The following is a 19,569-nucleotide window of genomic DNA, read 5'->3' on the forward strand; positions in this document are numbered from 1 at the left end:
TGAGTGCGGCTGCGACCGCAGCTCCCGCTGGTAGCCCTCCGGCTGACCCTCTTGCGGACTCTGCACTGTCGGGACTATCGTCCCTGATCAATCAAGTGTCGCAGCTCTCTCTCACGGCTCCCGCCTCGTCTTCATCACAACCCACCCCCGGACCAGGTAATTTCATGTCCCCCCCTCTTTCTTGTCAACGTATTTCTGTTGCTGACATGGTCTTTGCAGTGGCATCGCCTAGCGCCTCACCGACAGCGGCTGTCGCAGAGACCACCATATACTACGTTCAGACCATCACTGCCTTGATCACCTCAACGGAGACACAGACCGACTTCGTGACTACGTGCCCCTCCGCATTCGCATCCTATACCAGTGCTCCAGATGGCTCCCCAGCCGGCTCCGGAGGATCTCCAGGAGCAGATGGCTCGGATGGATGTCCTTGCCCGGGCCAGGGGTATACTTGCGATGACTGTCTGGGTGGTTGGTTCTGCCCGCCTCTGCAGACCCCGGCACTGCCGGCGCCCTGTGGGTACGGGTGGCCTTGCTATCATTGTCAAGATGGATGGTTCTGTGCTCCGGCCCCCTCAACGGCCAGCGCTGTTGTCCACATGTACTCGACACCAATCTCCAATGCTGCATTTGCCACCAAGATTCCGGCTACGAGTGGCTATCAGCTCGTTGGCTGTTACCAGGACGACCAAGACAGGGCGCTGAAGGGTACTCAGCTGTTGACTGTTGCTGGCGGGATGACGAACGAAGTGTGCATCGACTTCTGCCAGGGACAGGGTTTCGTTCTTGCTAGGACCGAGGACGGATCTCAATGCTTCTGCGGGAACACACTTGTGGGCTCGAATGTGATGGGTGATGAAGGGTGCAATATAAGCTGTGCCGGCGATCCCATGAACTCTACTGTTTGTGGTGGCGCTTGGGCACTGAGCATCTGGAGCCTCGACGGCAGCATCCATCAAGGGCAGAGCTCCGAAGAATTATTCTCACCCCTCATCTCGGGGCCCACGGGCATGCCCATGGGACCAGGACCTGTTGTCCTAAGCACACTCGTACCTGCAGCCGCCACGTATGCTGCTGAGTTCCAAGCAGACAGCATATTCGCTTCACAGACCGCCGCACCCAGTGCTATGGATGCTGATGACCGCGTCGCCGCGGATGATAAGATCAATCGTTCGAAAGACGGCGACTTTTCAAGCAGCAGATTACTCGCAGTCGTGAATGACGGGTCATACACGGTGTCAGCCTCGCCCAGGTTCAAGAGGGGGCGGAAGGTTTCTCGACGCAGGACGCATTGGTCATGAAGTTCGCTGGTGCTTGGCACACCCCTCCCCCTTTTTATTTATATTTCCTTTTCTCTTCCCTTTACCCCTTCCTATGTTTTTTCTTCCTCGTCTTGTCCAAAGCAATGGCCTACAGCAGTGATCATTCATACATAAAGGCGGACGCAGTGACCTGTTTCAGAAGATCTTATTTAGACGCACAAGGCATGAGAGGCCAGGGACCTTTGTTTTTTTCTTTTTTCTTTTTTCTTTGGAAGATTCATCTGTATCTCACGATGAGGCATCGTTTTAGGCTGGGTTGTTCATGATCGATATTATCAGCTGTCAGTTACGGATGCATGATATTAGGCGGGCTCAACTCTATGGCACGGATTGGTATGCATCCTCTTAGGACAGAGGACTTATTGCAAATGAAAAGCTATATACAGTGACAAACGGTCCGTGACTCGCCTCGGCATTCTGACTTGGCGTAACAGAATTCGTACGAAATTGGTGGGTGCCGGCGGTACTTTGATAGTGTCCTCCGAAGCATGGACTGATACTATCCAGATGGCCCTTCAGCCAGGCCGGCCTCAGCGGTCTCATGACATTAAACTCTCAGAGTCACCCGTTCCCGCGGTCCCCAAACTTTAAGGTGTCGTGTCGCAACCACATCATGATCATACGTCTCAATTATGAGATAAATCTTTTAGGTAGATATAAGTGTATTAAAGTTCATACGCCCCAAAAGTCCCCACTGGCACTGAAAAGGCCAGGGCTCGGCGAACTGTCGACGGTACATGTCGGTATTCTGAGAATCGATAAGCGATAGGCGAGGAAAACATTTTTTTCTTTCTTCTTCTCTTCTTTCTCTTTCGTCTTTCTTTTTCAATCCCACACACAAAGCACGAATTATGTGCTCTGGTACTGGTATCTGACCAATATACCCTCTTTGGTTCAATGTTGTTGGAGATATAAATTAAGATAGGAATCAACTCTGCCGCCCAGCGAGAGAAAAGATGACCTCCTCCAAGAAAGAAAGCCGACCAATGTGGGCCGCTCCTCAGAGTAGTAATAATAACAAACTCCTTTTTCTCAAGGTCTCCTAGAGTCGCGCAAGTGGGTATGTTTACTCCTTTCGTCCATCCTGGTATGCCTCCTCGACAGACGCCCCAAGCCGACCTAGCAGCAACGAACCAACAATCAAACCGAGCAAAGAAAACAAGGCACATCCTCGTCAGCATTAGACGGTGTGGGAGGCCTGCTTGGTCAGGCGAGCCTCGCGACCCTTCTCGCTCCATGGGAAGTGGAACACGGGGATGAGGAAGAACGAGTTGCTAGAGAGTAAAGCACACAATCGGTTAGCCGCAGCGCAAAGAGAGAGAGTGATATCGACGTGAGAAAGGAACGCGACAGGTGAATTGGGCGCGAGGGGGACAAGGGAGGCGCGAGATGAATGTCAGAGTCGGATAAGAGCAGAGGGGATTGACGCGTAACTTCAATCATTTCGTATCGAAGCCGGAACTCTCTTTCCATTAGGTCGAAAAGAGAAAGAAGGAGGAGCAGCGAGACCGGAACAAGTTGTTCGCTCATCAACAATAGTCATATAAGTAATACTAACCTGGTATCGGCAATACCAGCGAAGGCGTTGTACCACGCAAGGAAGGCGGCCAGAATGCCCCAGACACCGCCAGCCTTCTGGAGGCCATTGGCAGTATTGGTGGCGCCATTGTTGTCGGCGTACTCAGAACACGCGAGGAACAGGAAGGCCATATCCAGGGTGAAGAAGAGGAAGAAGAACATGACGGTGGACCGGAGCGTGCACAGCAGCAGGATGAAGGTGAAGATGAACCAGCCGGTGAGGAAGAAGCCAAGTACGCTGGACACCTGGGTGGCATCGGTGTATGCGTCGACGACACCCAGGGAGGGCGTGAGGATGAGTGCGTACGAGATCCAGAAGCCGCCGTAGGAGGACAGTGCTGTGGCGCCGAAGGTGTTGCCCACGGCCATCTCCCTGGAAGAAGGGAGGAAGGGAAGCGCCCTCGGTCAGCACAAAAATTCTCAGGAGAATAATAAATTCACACAACACAGGTAGAGAGGGAGGAGGGGAAGGCGGGGGGCCGCGTGCAGCGCCTCCGCCCTCTCTGTGTCTTGCAGTCTGTGCTATAAAACTCACCACATGCCAGCGAGAAGCTGAACAAGACCGCCATAACCAAAGGCTATAGGCACGGCGATGTTGGGGGTGGAGACGCCACGGGTCTGCAGGTTGCAGAGGGACAGGACGAAGGTGGTCAGGGCGAAAGCGCTCAGGCCCAGAGGCGCAGGGTTGGCGAACTTGCGGCCCTCGATAGCCTTGTACAGCCCAGGCTGGAACTCACCGCCAAAGGCTGGCAGGCGAGCTCCACCGTCGCCATGGGCGCTCGCATTAGGGTTGCCGGCGTGGTTGTAGCGCTGGTGGACGGGCCTAGAGCCATCGACATCAAGACCAGAGGTCTGAACGTCCTTCTCAATTGGGGCGTCGGCCATCTCGTCGTATGCTCTGGTGGGCGCTGAAGTTGGAGGGCAGAGGAATTGATCCGAAGGAAGAACAGATGGAAAGAGAAAGAAGAGTAATTTGGCGCGTGGAAAGTTCGACTGGTGTGCGAGAGGTCGACTGAGACAAGTTATGGTTATATGGTGAGGAGGAGAAGAAGAAGTAGGTTATATGGGTATCAAAGATGAGTCTCAGGAGGGCCTGGCGATCTCAATTAGTCGATCCGGAGCAAAAGCAGATGAGACGAGACGTAACAATGCACTCGAGAGTACTGTTTGTTGTCTTTCTTTCTGGATTTTGTTTGATTATTCCTCTCTTTTCTTTTGTTGTCTTCCCAATGGCACTCGACTTGTTGCAGCGCGATCTGCTTCCTACTCACAATGACATTGAAGAGGAGGGAGGAATTTTTTCCAAAAGGATTGAAAAAGACAAGCAATGACAGGGAGGAATTTCGGGGGAGGGGAGAGGAAAAGCAACTACACGTGGGGAGCAGCAGGGCCTGATATACGCTTTGTTTGGTATAGCAATAGAAGAAAGGGAACAACGGATGACGATCATCCAATGCTCCAGGTTCTCGATCCGGGGCTAGCAGGTACGGCTTCACTGGGGCTTTCAAGGGTGGGTGTGGGTGTGGGTGCGTTCTCCCCCTCATGAACCCCACTAGGAAGAGCTTAGCTCTTCTGTTGACCTTGTCCCTAGTTAGCATAGTGTAATGGAACAAGGCCAGGGTGGGTATCCACAGTTACCATAACACCACCATTCGTGGCAAGGAAGGTAGGGAGGGGGGCACCGGGGGGAAGTTACGGGCAGGGGGGGGAGGTGGGCAGATGCCATAGGCGTACCGTAGTAGGACTGTGGTAGTACTTATCGCACTATTTACTTTGATAGTACTTTTGGTAGGGGTTTCAATGCACTAGCCTTTCGGGCCTGGGGAGAAAGTACGTTAAGGGCCAAGGAGGGCTGGATGTACCTGAGACTTGGCTATCTATTCTTTTGTCTCTGCTTGCCCTGAACACACGAAATAGTACTACCTGATTTTTTATTATTATTTAGATTCCTTCAAGTATGCAGCAACCGAGTTTTGTGTGTGTGTATTGTATAATAACATGAAGCAGGAAGCTATAACCTACACGCTGTGCAGGTCAATTGTTTCATTGTTCACCATTCTGGACGGTAGGTATTGTGACCCAGCACCTATAGAAAAGGTTTCTAGGGTCCAACGAGAAAAGAAAGGCCGAGGAAGAAAAGAAGAAGAGAAGGGAAAAGACCCATATTCACAGTGACAGGAATCTATTTTTGCAGTCGACTGATGGTTCAGATGAAACGAGATGCGAGAGAGACTGAACCACACAAACAGATCGCCCCTGCTCATGTTCCATTATACACCATACACATACCCGTCACGCAATTGGTAAGGTAGAAAGGGGAGGGAGGGGGAGAAGAAGAACAGAGGAGGAAAAAGAAAGAAGAAGAAAGATTGGACGCGTTGCTCATGTCACGTCTACATGCATCATGACTTGAGCCGTTAAACTCGTCTCGGCTGGTGTTATGCCGTCCGTTCAGGAGAGACTCCGCAGGGTACCATGGTCATGTCGTATGCATGTGTAGGTGTTTGTGTGTGTGTGTGTGTGTGTGCATGCATGTGTACATTCATACGACACAGCGTGGCATTTTCTTTGACTCTCCAGGGGAAATCCCCATTTCCTGGGTCGCTCAAGATTTCAGAACCACCCCAGTCCTGTAATGCATGTAACTGATTTGGATGACGCGGGCGCAGTCTAAAGCTTGACGCAAGACTTACCTGGAACGAGATGGAGGACAACACGCACTTCTAGGCCCAATCTCAAATAGAAAGAGAAGGGGAAAGGGGACAAGAAAAAAAAGGGCACACACACACGATGCATATGCATGCTGTAGTGCTACACGTAGGCCATAGCCAGGTAAGCCCTACCCCAGACCCACACACCCAGGACGGAGGAAATGAAGACGCCATTTGTTGACCACGACAGGCCGTCCACCACCTCGGAGCTGGTCTTGCTTTGTGTTCTTTTCCCCCCTAGTCTGATTTCTCTCTCTTTTGCTCCCAAATCACTTGCTTCCCCCTGCTTCATTCTTCTCTGCGAACGTCAAAACTTTCAGCCTCGGCCTGACAAAGAATCGGGAAAGAAAACTGTTCCGCCCTCTCCGCTTGACCGACCTGCTAGGACATCTCTTCCCGTGGACACTTGCTCGATCCATCCAGTCCTATGATCGTCTGCGTCAGTAGCCTCCAAAAGTGTCGATCCTGATGGTCTCTTTGAGGGGCACAGGAGGAAAAGAGGAAGGAAAAGAGTGATGACCGCCCGCACGGCGCCCCGGAATAAAATCGGGATTGACAAAGACACCTAGCCTAGACAGAGTCCAGCAGCAGTAGACAGAGAGTACTGTGCTACGCATCACTGGCATTCCTCCTTCTCCTCTCCTTCCATTCAAGTGTAGCCGATACTTCATAGGGACGCCCAGCCGGATCCACCTGGGGAAAATCTGGGGTCGGCTTTGTTAGCTTGACCTTCCCGGGCGAACGGTACGAGGCAATTCCTCCCCCCCCCCCCCGCCCACCGGGAGTCCCACCTCTTTGACCCCAGCCAGGCCGCCAAACAGTCATGCGCCCCCCCTAAGGTCTTGTCTGCCGGTGCTCCCGGATCTCTTTTTCTCTTTTTTTCCTCCCAACAATTGCTAAAGGCCAAGCCTTAGCCTAGGATCAGATTGTGCCCGCCGGGGTGGTCAGATGGAGTTGATGGGTACTTGGCACCACGATGAAGAAACCAAGACAGGGGAAACAAGGATTCGCACAGCATTGCTTGTCATGGGACCGATCTCCTTGGTGCCCTTTGTTCATGCACGACCCAACTACCCTATACGCACTTGGAGTAGCACTACGATGAGGGAGCAAACGCTGCTTGTAAGCATATACTATAGTATTAGTACACACGGGAAACTTGGGGGCCGAGCCTGTGATCATGTACCGTCTGGACAGCAGCCAGGCGTCCGACATGCCGTCGTCGGGACACGGGAGCTCAGCAACACCCAAGCGCAAGCAGCCCAAGGCTGAAGAAACACCAGCCTGCTGAAACCCGAACGCGGCGCATCCCTGGAGAGGCCAAACACGAGAGCAAGTGACACAGTTCACTTTTAACATAGTGCAACACTTATATAACTATGATACATACATTACATGCTAGTCGGGCCCGCCAGGCTCAGCCAGCCTGTTCTTTCTGGCCGTGTCTGGTGTTCCGTACTATTGACCACCCCGTGATGACAATTGGGTTGAGCTGAGGGGCTACCGTGACACTCTCCGCCTGCAGGGCGGCGCCTGCGCGCAGTACTACAGGAGGAAGAGCTCCAGCTGCAATGCAAGGGGTGCAAGGTGCGGATGAAGTGGGCGGGTAGGCGGGCGTAAGCTGAGCTCGCCCACTTCGGTGGTCAGAGCTTAACGAGAGCCCGGCTTTGATCAGGTTGACAGCAGCTATAAGCCAAGAATCCTTCTCAACAAGAAGGAATCCATAGTCCTAGTTGTAATCATACCATGTATAAGTATGTAAATCCAGCAGGACTTATATTATCACCAACGCAACAGCAGCGGCCTATAGTTCGTAAGCAGTGCACAGCCGCTAACTGCATGTACATATGTCTGAACGCCTTGCCTCTGCGCTTTCACGGGACTTGGGAGTGAGATGGCCAATATAGAATTTCTCGGCGGTGTGGTAAGCTGGTACCAGGGTTCCAAATTAGGTGGCTTGTCGTATTTTAGCCAGCTCGCCGCCATTCGTCCGGATGGACAAATTATTACTCTTGCTTAATCGCCTAATAGTACGCAGCGGCTATCCTTGAGCGGAACACCTCCCTCCCTCCCTCAAAACAAACACAACAAATAAAAACTCACACGGTTATGCGTGAGGAAAAAGAATAACTCATCGTCCCTGGTCTGGCCTCCTCGCTATCTTCACCCTATCAGCATGCGACTCTTTAGACTATTGAGTACCAGCCCTCGTAGGTACGCGTGGCAATCGTAAAAATAGATGAGTGCAATGGAACGTTATCTCGACACGTTTGATCATGAACAGTAGCATGTAATGAGCCCATATGTAGGTCGTGGTCCTCCATCTCTCCTCTTCTTTCGTTATACTTTTACCTCTCTATCCCTATGAAGCATATCCAGCACAAAAGAATGACGACGACGATGAGTCCTCCTGGCAAGACGACGGGTTCTTTTCTACCTGTCATTTTTCGCAGCTGGCCAGGGCGAGATTGAAATGTAGCACCAATACAACCCGCCCCTTGCTGCACGCCGCTGCAAGGTGATACCGACTGCATGCCTGATCTGGGTCCTGGGTTGTTCTCGAAACCAATAGAAGATGTGCACACATGGCAGGACAGGGCCCAACAGCCAAGCCTATGCATCGCGGTTGACACGGCCCGAAAGAGCAGCATCTCCACCGACTGAACCTGCTCTCCACCAAACCAACCCCCAGCGCATTCCAACACGATGGATAGCCTGTACTGTGTACCAAATCTGCTTCAGATTCTTTGCAAATCGTTGCTTCGTTTGCTGCATGAGCCCCAAAACTACTGCTACGGTAGCCCTTCACTTGAGCTGGTGCAAGGGACGACCCCTTTTGCGCTAGGCTCAGGGTCTGGCCTTTGCCTTTTTGTCTGTTTTATTTTTCGGGGAGGGTGTCCGGATCCTAGTGTGGTCCTGTTACAGGAGGCAAACGTTGCGGGAGCATCCTCGCGCAACACCCACCGATATCTATTTCTCCGAGGAATGCTTGTCGGGACCACACAAGCCTTGATTCCAGTAAATGCGCCCAGGCCACTTTGGTGCCAGTGTGCCTTCGTCTGCTGGTGCTGACCGATGCAATACTCCTCCATAAGCAATCACATCGATTCCAGTCCGCTCAAAATCCCTGCGGGCATTGTGGCATGAAGCCTTCCAAGACGTATTCTTCGAAACCTCCATCAACAGCAGTAGTCTATCGGAGCAATTTAGGGCTGACTGTACTGCATGTGTCCAGACTGCGAAGAGTCACCCAGTAGCGTCATGCACTTGTTCCCTGTCGTGCCTGAAAACCCCTCTTTCTTTCTAGAACCTCTTGAGTTGGAGGTTTGTCCCCTCTCCACCAGTCTCTCCCATGAATGGGAAATGGAGAAAGGAAAAAAGCTCTCGCCGCTCACAAGCGGACCCAGCCGTGTTAGGCGTACGCAGAAGAGTCCATTCCACAATATGATTGATCACCGTATGGTATGCCAACATCCGATTCAACGTCCCGGTCGATCTCGTATTGAACAGTGGACCAACAGGTTCTTCGCAGATCCAGCCATTATCGAGCGCCTGATTACTACGTAGTAACTGTTTTATTTCATTTAAGTGCCGTATTAGGGCCAAATATGCAGTGGTTGTTACCAATTCTTCCAGCCGCTATCAATTTCTGTGGCAACGTCAAAGGCCCCCTTCTCTGGGGTAGGCAAGTTCTCCTGATCGAGTATCGGTCACTCATCCAGAAGTTCATCTGATCGTTAGACAATAGGCCTCATGAGATGACAGAAATATACGAAGACCAGACATACCTGGAAAGCTCATGACTTGCTCCGCCTGCCTGTATCAACGCTTTCAATACAGCCATTTTCAACTGAGTACTTGGTGAATAAGTATTCTGCCGCAAGAAACATGTGACCGATGTCAATTGAGGATTACCGTCGTCTCATCCATCTGCACGGGCCCATTCCGTCTCTGCTACGCGTAAGTAATCAGAGGCCTGCTTTGCTCTCCCGATACATATGTACTATGGAGTAGTACCGCGATCTGAATGAAGAACAAACAGGCAGCATTATCCAGCCTCTTGAATTACCACTTGAGCTCGTGAGAATGCTTGCTAGCTGAAATTAAGGCGTTCGACTTCTTCATCCTAGGTGAAACCTTATTAAAGATGCGCAGATGACTGACGGGCCGAATAGGCACGCAGTCATTACCTCCTGACTGATTGGTTTCGAGAACCGTTAGATAATTTAAGCAGTAACGGACAAGGCAGCAACTCTACTTCATGAGGAATGCGATTGGCCCGATTGGTAAAACATCTGCCGGAGTATATACTTTGGGAACGAACTAGGAATTCGTCTCACACTTGACACGGCGATGTTTTCAGCGGATCATCGTCACTGCGACCACCAACAGCTTCATTGCTTTGTACTGCGTAGCTCTTTCAAGGGGTAAGTAGTAAGATGTCCCGTATCACTCCTCAAACCAAACAGCCATACCCGGTGTACATTCTCATCAATGCTAGATGTGACTCGGCTCCACCGAGTCCAAGCCCGCGTCTGCATGGTATGAAGATCAGTGCTTCACCGCAGACATCAAAGCGCCATCACTGTGGAGAATACCTGGAAAGCTTTCATTATTGAGGACGCCTTTGGAAACTGTCACTGACAGAGGTCTAGTTTCTCCACCGTTACCCATACCGCTCACGGTCTGCGGAGGCCCTTGAAGATCAACACCAACGGGCATTTGGATCTCCTGGGTCCACTTTAGAGGAAATGAACAGTGTTACTTGTCATATTGTAATCGCTCTACGGTAGATAACAACGAGGGGCGGTGCTGTCTTCTAAGACGGTCCCAAAGAAAGCCTGTCGCAGGAAGTAACACCGAGAACAAAATGATCATGCCGTTGCGTAAGGAGCTCATTAATACTTTTAGGATGTTCAGGGACTGTAGCTCACCATATTACCGCTATCCAGCTACTTGCTTCTCCGAGGAGATCAGATTGAGATAGGCTACGGAACATGGTGTTTAAGCCATGAGCTGAAAGTGCCTGGCTGTTTATGAGAGACCAGTGAGATAGCTGAATATACTCATACGGAACTTTGCGAGCTAATAACCACTGCCATTTCCCCCCCTCGCACGCACACGTGGCCAGCCCGCCAACACGGAGCACTCACTTTTGTCTGTGCTCTGGCGCCAGCCCGGCTCTAGCGAATCATCCTGCCATGACAGAGCACGATGCTTTTAGTATACGTACTGGACGAAAGTCCTAGAACAGCGACAATATGCAGTCTTTCAATAAATCGAGATGGCTTCGCACGCCGCTGGTATTGAACAGTTACTTTTGCTTTATCTCATAGCACATCTGTGATACGCACTGATTTCATTGACAATGGCCGGAATATCCGGCACTTAAAAGCAGACGTCGGAAGAGCTCATCAGCTCTACATGATAGTTGTGTTGCATTTCAGCGTCCACTACCACTGGACGAGTCTCTGAATCAATCCAGTGCCCTCGAATGTTAATCACAGTAAATATAAGTAAGCTGGCCAGGTGACTGTCTGCATCCCACTGTGCTCGACTCGCTGATCCAGCTTGTAATGTATTATTCGTGAAAAGATGAAAAAGGACTTCACGGAGTTATCTAAAAATTATATGGCCACTCGTGAGTAGGTATAAACGAGAAATACTCAAGAGACGCGATGTATAAGTGATACTTTATTTACTAAGTATTAAGTGTTACTTGTGGCGCCGTCATCGAAGGGGATCTGAGTCTGTCCCAATTCGTTGCGGGGCGGTGATCGAAGGGGGTCGAGGCCTGACGGGCCCAAGAATGGCTGGATAACTCGAATGTTGTATCGTTAAGCTTGGTTTTCGCTGATTATAAGCAATGGGGCATCGTCTGGGTCCACTGCGTTCTCGTCTTCGCGAGCTCAGCGAGTTGTTGCTTCTTGGTTGATTTCTTGGAGGTGAAACGCGAGTGCCACTTCTTCAGCTTGCGTTAGCAGACGGCAGAGGTATTGGTCGTGGTCTCCTGCTCTAAGCTCGCAGGCTTTGATAAACTTTGTCCATTTGAGGAGATCGATGAGTATCCCTTCCTCTTTAGCTGTGTCAGCGACGATGCACAGGCGCTGCATGGCATTCTTGCGTATAGTGCTCTATCGGACTCCGTCTCGAATGTGGCTGAATAGTTTCCCGAAGTCGGGGATTTCAAGATCGTAGCGACTCATTTGTTTGAAGAGACGCGCATCTCGACGGTTCTGTCGATTGCGCGACGACGACAGACTACGTCTGTCACTCATGGTGTGCGTTCATCGGTTATGGGCTGGTTCACATTGATCTAGGAATTAAGTGTTACTCTAGAACTAGTCCCTGCAGCGGTTTAAGCCTGTACCAATTGGGAGCTGACGTAATGCGTATTAATAGCACGCTACTGCTGCAACAAACAGCAGACGAGCTACGTAAGTATGAATCTGCGTTTATATCCACAGGACAAGGCAGCCAAGCCTCATCGCTCCCACATAGATGCATGTGGTTTTCTTGGGGGGTTTTATTTATTTTTATTTTTATTTTTTTCGAACAAGGCTGTCTCTCTATCGCCCGCAGACAGTGACTATGGGACAGACGCTGTCGAGTAGCGATGATGGAAAGAAATGGACACACGAGGAATTAAGAAGGGCGCTGGTAAGCAAAAGAGGCATTCGTACCATTGAGCCGCCCATCCCCTCTGGTCGCAGTTCAAGTACTGATTACATGGAAACTATCCACGCGCTCAAAAAATGACAGGCAGCCAAATTCCTCGAAAAGTGCTTTACCCCTATCGAATCATACTCCCTCAAAGACAACTTCAAAAGCCTGGCCGACGTCCAGCAGAATACGCTGTACCTAAGCGATGATGTCCTCGCGCGTTTCCTCGAGATCCCCGATGTGCTCCATGTCTCGCCGGTTCTGTTCCAGATGATGTCCAGCGTGGGGGCATTCCCCTGTCAGAGAGATGCGCCGGTGATCTTAGGATTCGAAGAGGTAGTCATAGCCGTCACTCTCCTGACAGCCAGGTGGGCACGTGTCTTGTCAAAGGGTGTCTCTGCCAGAAAGAAGCTCCTATTCAAGAGCATGGCCGTCTATGACCGGGCACACGACGCGGTAGAAGACGCAGCAGGTGAGGATGACCGGACAAGAAAGGAGGAGGATGACAACGACCACAAGACCACGGAACGTGCTGTGAGTTCCAGGTCGCATGCCCCAGGTTTCCGCGTGGACGAGGCCGGCGACGACGAGCCAGATGACGGCATCGAGGCCGAAGAAGATGACGACCTGGTGCTGTCGGCCCTGGATGCGCTCCACGTTGACGACGCGTTCAAGCTCGGCAACAAGGAGACCATTCACGGGGCCTTGATCCCGGCTGACAACTTCAGGCGGCTTATCACGCTCCTCCTCCTAATGGCCCCAGTGGCCCCAAATGAGAGAATATCGCGATACCCCGTAGAGATCGAGAGCCTTCTCTCAGTTGCAGATAGCACCCTTGCTTCGTTTGTCAACGTCGAGAGGGCACCCGGCATTAATTTTAAGGCATTCAGTCGAGTCATGGACCTACTTCCGCGCATGCTAGACCCTTTGAACACACTATTCGAACACTTCCTTTTCTCCAGGAATCTCGACTTTACGAAGCATAAGAACCAGAACGACAGACCAGCAGAGGCATCCAGTGAGGCTGAACAACCAGCCGCCCCCTTACTCCCACAAGCTGGGTCCATTCTGAACCACGCTACATTATCACAATTGTCCTTCTTCATCGACGGCTCGACTCTCTTCCACCGTTTGAGACTGTTGTATTCGGGAGACCGAGATGGCTTCTCCATGGTAAGAGAGACCCTAACCCCCGGCGAGGAGCCATGGAAATCTCGGTGGCTTGCTGAATATAAAAAACCACGATCCAATAGGGCTCCTTTGAGAGCGGTGTCTTCAACTGGCGGGCTCCTAGCATCCTTCTTGTTAGAGGTAGCCGTATACATAGCTCTCCCGGCGACAGCAGCTCACGCTTCCCAGCGTCCCTGCCGCCCAGACGATTTCCAGACGAGTCGACCTCGGATAACGTGACTTTTGGCCTCTACGTAAGCCAGCCATGGAAGGAGAGCCACAAGCAGTGTTTTGGGGACACGGACACTACTCTCTTCCAGCTCGAACCCATCCAAGACATCCTGGCAGCCTCGAGCGTTAATAGGGATTACGTGTCATTCCTCAGAACAGGATCAAGCGGCGCCAACGCAGGTGTAGGGGCGGGGAACCCTCCGCCCAAAGCTTCGGCCTCGCACAGGACGACGAACACCACACATCTCGGGTCGGTGTCACTGCTGCTTGACTCGAGCTTCGAGTTCGGGGTCTTCACGCACGACCTCACCATGCGTGGCGGAGCCTTCCAGAACAGCGTGCTCCGCAAAAAGGACTTTCAGACCTATTTCGAGATCGAGAGCCTAGAGGTCTGGGGGTGTGGAGGAGACGAAGAAGCTAAGCGCCAAGCAGCGGAGTGGGCATTTGAAGAGAGAGAGGCCGAGGCGAGGCGGCGTATCAACCTGGGCACCGGGGACATCGAGGCCGACAGGGCTCTGCTTGAGCTTGCGGGACTCGTGGGTGGTACCAACCGAAGTGGTGGTTCAATGGCTTAGACCTTGGCGATATGGCTCGTTGATGACAACATGAAAGACCTGTGGTGTGGTGTCGAGATATGCTTTTTCTGAGAAAGGGTGGGAGGGCCTGAATGAACGCACCGCAAAACATTCCAGCCAGACTAGATCATGGACTATATACACGATGTCCCGCATCCACGGTGACAGAAAAGATGAGTACACACACACAAGTACTATTCAAGATATTGAACCAGGACACACTTTCATGAATGTCATTCTTGCTATGGAGGGGAGTCTCGTGGCGTCTCGTCAGTTCGAGCGAGACCGGGTTTCGCCGATGGTTGCCAGGTCGAGATCGGGGGGTATCATTTCTGGGACGGACCAGAGTCAGATTTGGGCCGTGAAGTCTCGTCCTTTTCTTGAACTGGGGATTTTGAGCCGCCGCCCAACCATCCAGGAAGCCCCCAGCCCGAGCTGCCCGTGCTGCTCGGCGAGTCACCCGCTAGTGCCGCATCGGCCTCACTCCTCCTCGCCTCGGAGGCACGGAAGTTGTCCCTGGCGGCGTTGGCATCGGCAGCCTTCTTCTTCTCCTTGCGCCTCTCTAGCATCGCGCGCAGATCCTTCTCTTCCTCGTCGCGGGCCTCGAGCTCGCGGATCCACTTCTGGCGCTTTTCCTCTGCCTTCTCCTCCTGCTGCTGCTTCCACGTCTCCCGCTCCTTGTGACGCTCGGCTCCGAAGTACAGGCCTCCTGCGACCATGGCGGCGACCGTAAAGCCCTGGGCCAGGACACGCGCGCGGAACATGCGCTGCACTTGGTGGTGGTCGCCTTTGCGCATGGCGCGGTAGGCGTTGGTGAAGGCGGCGACGGTCAGAAGGCATCCTAGATAGCAGCGAGAGGTTTTGGTCAGTCTCTCAAGAACCCAGCAGCGGGGGAAGGTGAGGAGGTGTCGGCTGAGTCGGCGCGGGTATGCGACATACCGAGGGGGACCAGAGGTTCCTGCTTCATACGGCGCAGAACCTTTTGAAGACCGCTCTCATTGTAAAACTCTCTGCTCAGCGAAAAGATGCCGGTCAGCATGTGCATTTGTAAAGACATCTCACCCGTGCTGCCCCATGCCATAATGCTGAGGTACCATCAAGAAGGGTGGCGAGGAGGTATTGCGAGAAGGTGTGGACTTTGGGCGGAGGATCGTACTCATTCTCATCAAAGCTGGATGGCAGCGGCCTGCCACTGACTGGACTTGTCATTGTGAGTTGGATTATTCTTTCACTATGTTGTGTATAGTTGAGGCACTGTGGAGGAGAAGGAGAAGGAGGGGGTTTATGCAGAGCATCGCTCTGTGCGCATAGAGGCTGAAAGTGAATTTAGGTGATGTGATGTGATGCAATGACTTTTTGGGGTTTGGGGCTCTTCGAGTCGAACATTGTACCGTAGCACAGAGGGGTACGCATGGGTGGGTACCTCTGTACCTTGTACCTCAAATGCCTGGCACGGTACTGGGCAATGGCTGCAGCAGAGGACAGGGGTGAGCTTCTCAGCACCCTGCAGCTAGGTTGCAGAAGCTACCTGATCTGTACTTTGAGCCTCGCCATCAATTCCTTACACCCACTCAAGCATCATGTCCATTCGAGGAGGGCCAGAGAGGGCCAAAAACTCTTGAGTATGATCCTGGGGCTCGTAGATTTTACACAACTCAAGAGCATGTCTGTGAAAGAGCATTTTACTTCTGCAATCTCCAGGTTAGAATGAATCAGTCTGTAAATGCAAGGGCCAGAACCCCACCATCAGTAGTCTGGTTTTCAGGGTACCAGTCATGTACTGGTTAGTATACTGTCATAAGATAGCCTCCGACGTCGCTACTACTGCTGCTGCTACTGGGAGTCATCTTTTTTCCCTTCATTTCTTCTTATACTTCTGTTCGCACACCCCTTTCAAGCCATCCTGGTCTTCTGCTGACTACATAAAATAATTCAGTCAAGGTCTGGTCTCCTATATGCTCCCAATTGGACCTGTACAACCACAGACTATTCACACTGACCACAGCCACCACAAACAGACCATGCCAACACCGTTGGAGCAGGCTGATAGCAACGGACAGGATGGGCACGATGCCCACACGCCATCAGTTCAAGACCAAGGGCAAGATGACCACCGTGGACATACCGCCAGGACGCCCAGCATGACGGCGCTGGCCATGACCGAGTACAGCGCCAATCCCTTAACCCTCTCCTCCTCCTCACCCTCTAGTCGCGTCCGCAAGATTGTACCCGCCGAATTTATCCTCCCTAGCGGTCATCCTGACTACCTGCGCCTTATCCTGACTTCGAGAGTCTACGAGGTCTGCACCGAGACCTCCCTCACCCCGGCCGTCAACCTTAGCAACCGCCTTGAGTGCAATGTCCTGCTCAAGCGTGAGGATGAACAGCCCGTCTTCAGCTTCAAGCTGCGCGGCGCGTACAACAAGATGGCCCATCTCGAGCCCAACGAGAGCTGGCGTGGCGTTGTTTGCTGTAGTGCCGGCAACCACGCCCAGGGCGTCGCATACTCGGCCCGCAAGCTCAAGATTCCCGCCACTATCATCATGCCTGAGGGCACCCCGAGCATCAAGCACCTCAATGTTTCTCGCTTGGGTGGCCATGTCGTCCTGCACGGGGCCGACTTTGATGCTGCCAAGGAGGAGTGCGCGCGCAGGGAGCAGCAGGACGGCCTGATCAATATCCCACCGTTCGACGACCCCTATGTCATTGCCGGTCAGGGCACCATCGGCCTTGAGCTCCTACGCCAGACCAACATACAGAAGCTCGAGGCCGTCTTCTGTTGTGTCGGCGGTGGCGGCCTGCTCGCAGGCGTAGGCGTCTATGTGAAGCGTATTGCCCCTCACGTCAAGGTCATTGGTGTCGAGACCCATGACGCCAATGCTCTGGCACAGTCCCTCGCCAAGGGTGAGCGCGTCGTTCTTCAGGAGGTCGGTCTGTTCGCCGATGGTGCCGCCGTCAAACAGGTGGGTGAGGAGACCTTTCGCATCTGTCAGGAGGTGGTCGACGAGATCATCCAAGTCTCGACGGACGAGACCTGCGCTGCCATCAAGGACGTCTTTGAGGATACGCGCTCCATCGTCGAGCCCGCTGGGGCCTTGGCAGTAGCTGGTCTGAAGAAGTGGGTGGCTGCACACCCTTCCTCTGATCCAAACCGGTCTCTTGTCGCCATCACGAGTGGCGCAAACATGAACTTTGACCGCCTTCGTTTTGTCGCCGAGCGCGCCGATGTGGGTGCTGGGAAGGAGGTCCTCCTGGCCTGCTACATCCCCGAGCGACCTGGGTCTTTTGCCAAACTCATCAGTGCCATCCTCCCTCACGCTGTCACCGAATTCAGCTATCGGTATACTGCCTCCTCGGGCGCGAATGTGCTCCTTGGCCTGAGTCTTATGGCAGCGGCATCGCAGCGCTCATCCGAGCTGCAGGGTCTGATGCACCGCATTGACTCCATAAGCAGCGATGAGAACGGGCAGTTTTCGGTCACGGATCTCTCTGGTGACGAATTGGCCAAGAGCCACATCCGCTATCTGGTTGGCGGTACATCCAGCGTGCCCAACGAGCGTCTATACATGTTCAACTTCCCCGAGAGACCCGGCGCGCTCGACAAATTCTTGAACACATTGCGGCCGGAGCACAACATCAGCTTGTTCCAGTACCGCAACTCTGGTGGGGATACCGCCAAGATTCTTGCCGGCATCCTGTGCCCCGAGCATGAGGTCAAAGATCTTGAGCAGTATCTCGGTAAACTGGGTTATTCATGGATAGATTGCACCGACTCGCCCGTCTTCAAGACATTCCTACGCAGCAAGCCAGATTCCCCATCTTGATCATCTGATCGTGCAAGGTCGTCATCAGCACGATGCTGTCCAGACCGGTGAAAACATACGTGCAGCCTGAAGGCGGCAGAAGCAGGGAACGTGTCCGTCAAGAAAGTCCCTGCGACGGGCAGTCCGCCTGCTCTCCACGCCACGCAGCAACAGCCTCGCCCACAGGTCACAAGTCTCGGTCTGAATGAATGTGCCATATTCAGTGGATGGTTGTACCACGGTAATGCCGAGGTTCCTCGCCGAGGTTCCTCCTCGAGGCGTCGCACTCAAGGTGGCTCTCTTGTGTGTTTCAAGAAGCCTCGGGCAGCTTGTGATAGCTTATGGAAGAATCAACAATTTTGTATGTGGGGAGGGGGGGCTGGGGGGCTTGCGCCTCTCGAAGCACACAGACATGGAATTGCGCTGGGCATTGAGGCATTTGTAAAGCTCTTGATACCCTGGGCCCTTCATACTGCCTCGCAGTGTGGTTCTGGCCGGTTGTTGACGGCGGAAGCTCTGGAAGTAGCTGCATCTGACTGATGGCCGCGTATTTGCCATGTTTATCTACTAACTGAGCTGCTGAAGCACATCACCTTCGCTATACCGAAAATAAAGTAAAGGGTTCATGTGAGGCAGCACCCAACTTCAAGTGACCGCCTGTAAACATCCGTAGCCATCAGTTCATATCCATCTGTCCTACTTGTCTCTTCGCAGTAATATGATCTGGATTTGAATTAGTATACTCATGCTGAGCTCTTGATCTAAGTTGCAGTGGCCAGCGGGAGGGCCATAGGAATGCAGGCTGTGTATGTTCAACTTCTGGTTTGAAAGCCTTTGAATGAGAATACATACATGGTGAATCCACTGACTGCTTCAGCTTGAATTCAGCTGCAACATTTTGTCAAGTACAGGAAACAATTCATGAAATCTTGGTCTAATTACTCAATTAGGAATCTATGGCGACTCAAGGGTAGAGGACCACGAAATTGCAAAGACGCGCAGTTTCCGGTATCATGACTAGTCAGCTATATGAGTATATACGTCCAGGCGCATTTCAACGCCCGCTTGGCTCAGTGGTAGAGCGTATCACTAGTAATGATAAGGTCATCAGTTCGATTCTGATAGTGGGCAACACAACACCATCATCGCTATCCAGGCGATCAATTGTTTTTTGCAGATTGTCTCATTTGTCCCAAGATTTTCTTTCAGTTTGGTGAGTGAACGTTTCTGATTGTGGTGAGCATATTGACCTCTGCGCCACCGCTGTTTTCATGGCTCGAACGTAGGTAATAATAACGTCCGATAATTATATTCATGACACCAAAACGGCAAAGCCTCCTGCCAGCCAGCAAGGATGATTCTCGCAATTCATGCGTGCATGCACGTTGGACATCAATAGCACACCGGTCACAGTCTGCGTCGTGTTGTCCAGGCTTTCACATGACCTGACCATCATCTTGCCCATCAAAGCCCTGGGCTGCACCGTTGACGATGCACTTCACGAGCATTTCAAGAT

At 52.4% G+C, this 19,569-nt stretch overlaps 6 protein-coding genes and 1 non-coding gene across 7 annotated transcripts; 4 read left to right on the plus strand and 3 right to left on the minus strand.

Annotated features, from left to right (window-relative positions):
- Positions 1-1,036: 1,036 nt before the first annotated feature.
- On the plus strand, positions 1,037-1,710 carry M406DRAFT_357353 (uncharacterized protein). Its single transcript, XM_040923655.1, has one exon. It carries the CDS (start codon positions 1,298-1,300, stop codon positions 1,586-1,588), a length of 291 nt encoding a protein of 96 aa, XP_040773129.1. The 5' UTR covers positions 1,037-1,297; the 3' UTR covers positions 1,589-1,710.
- A 792-nt stretch (positions 1,711-2,502) lies between these two features.
- Positions 2,503-3,791, minus strand: M406DRAFT_264795 (uncharacterized protein; the record flags this gene model as incomplete). Its single annotated transcript, XM_040917695.1, has 3 exons — positions 2,503-2,596; positions 2,881-3,273; positions 3,436-3,791. Coding segments are annotated over 3 exons (843 nt in total), but the record flags the coding sequence as incomplete, so codon positions are not given.
- An 8,411-nt stretch (positions 3,792-12,202) lies between these two features.
- Positions 12,203-14,250, plus strand: M406DRAFT_45829 (uncharacterized protein; the record flags this gene model as incomplete). The annotated part of the gene is made up of 4 exons (XM_040924288.1): positions 12,203-12,271; positions 12,374-12,803; positions 12,894-13,447; positions 13,528-14,250. The coding sequence occupies 4 exons, from the start codon at positions 12,203-12,205 to the stop codon at positions 14,248-14,250; spliced, it is 1,776 nt and encodes a 591-aa protein (XP_040773131.1).
- Positions 14,251-14,506: 256 nt separating this feature from the next.
- M406DRAFT_357354 (uncharacterized protein) lies at positions 14,507-15,570 on the minus strand. The gene is made up of 3 exons (XM_040923656.1): positions 15,407-15,570; positions 15,190-15,260; positions 14,507-15,091 (listed from the first exon to the last, which is right to left on the minus strand). The coding sequence occupies exons 1-3, from the start codon at positions 15,457-15,459 to the stop codon at positions 14,577-14,579; spliced, it is 639 nt and encodes a 212-aa protein (XP_040773132.1). The 5' UTR covers positions 15,460-15,570; the 3' UTR covers positions 14,507-14,576.
- A 701-nt stretch (positions 15,571-16,271) lies between these two features.
- M406DRAFT_263623 (threonine ammonia-lyase precursor) lies at positions 16,272-18,074 on the plus strand (the record flags this gene model as incomplete). The annotated part of the gene is made up of 1 exon (XM_040917603.1): positions 16,272-18,074. One exon carries the CDS (start codon positions 16,272-16,274, stop codon positions 18,072-18,074), a length of 1,803 nt encoding a protein of 600 aa, XP_040773133.1.
- A 192-nt stretch (positions 18,075-18,266) lies between these two features.
- Positions 18,267-18,683, minus strand: M406DRAFT_357356 (uncharacterized protein). The gene has a single exon (XM_040923657.1). The coding sequence runs from the start codon at positions 18,583-18,585 to the stop codon at positions 18,364-18,366; it is 222 nt and encodes a 73-aa protein (XP_040773134.1). The 5' UTR covers positions 18,586-18,683; the 3' UTR covers positions 18,267-18,363.
- A 429-nt stretch (positions 18,684-19,112) lies between these two features.
- Positions 19,113-19,184, plus strand: M406DRAFT_t99. The gene has a single exon. It is a non-coding gene; the product is annotated as a tRNA-Thr (tRNA).
- The last annotated feature ends 385 nt before the right edge of the window (positions 19,185-19,569 follow it).

Source organism: Cryphonectria parasitica, assembly GCF_011745365.1.
Source record: "Cryphonectria parasitica EP155 unplaced genomic scaffold M406scaffold_7, whole genome shotgun sequence".
In the NCBI taxonomy this organism is placed as follows: domain Eukaryota; kingdom Fungi; phylum Ascomycota; class Sordariomycetes; order Diaporthales; family Cryphonectriaceae; genus Cryphonectria; species Cryphonectria parasitica.

What these genes read in the sequence shown, in the direction of transcription:
- M406DRAFT_357353 (XM_040923655.1), top strand. Translation starts at nt 1,298, where the DNA reads ATGAAGTTCGCTGGTGCTTGGCACACCCCTCCCCCTTTTTATTTATAT.
- M406DRAFT_357354 (XM_040923656.1), bottom strand. Translation starts at nt 15,459, where the DNA reads ATGACAAGTCCAGTCAGTGGCAGGCCGCTGCCATCCAGCTTTGATGAG. An exon ending in TCCAGCTTTGATGAGAATGA is followed by an intron (nt 15,261 to 15,406) that starts GTACGATCCTCC and finishes TTCGCTGAGCAG; the next exon opens with AGAGTTTTACAATGAGAGCG. An exon ending in GGAACCTCTGGTCCCCCTCG is followed by an intron (nt 15,092 to 15,189) that starts GTATGTCGCATA and finishes GCTGCTATCTAG; the next exon opens with GATGCCTTCTGACCGTCGCC.
- M406DRAFT_357356 (XM_040923657.1), bottom strand. Translation starts at nt 18,585, where the DNA reads ATGCAGCTACTTCCAGAGCTTCCGCCGTCAACAACCGGCCAGAACCAC.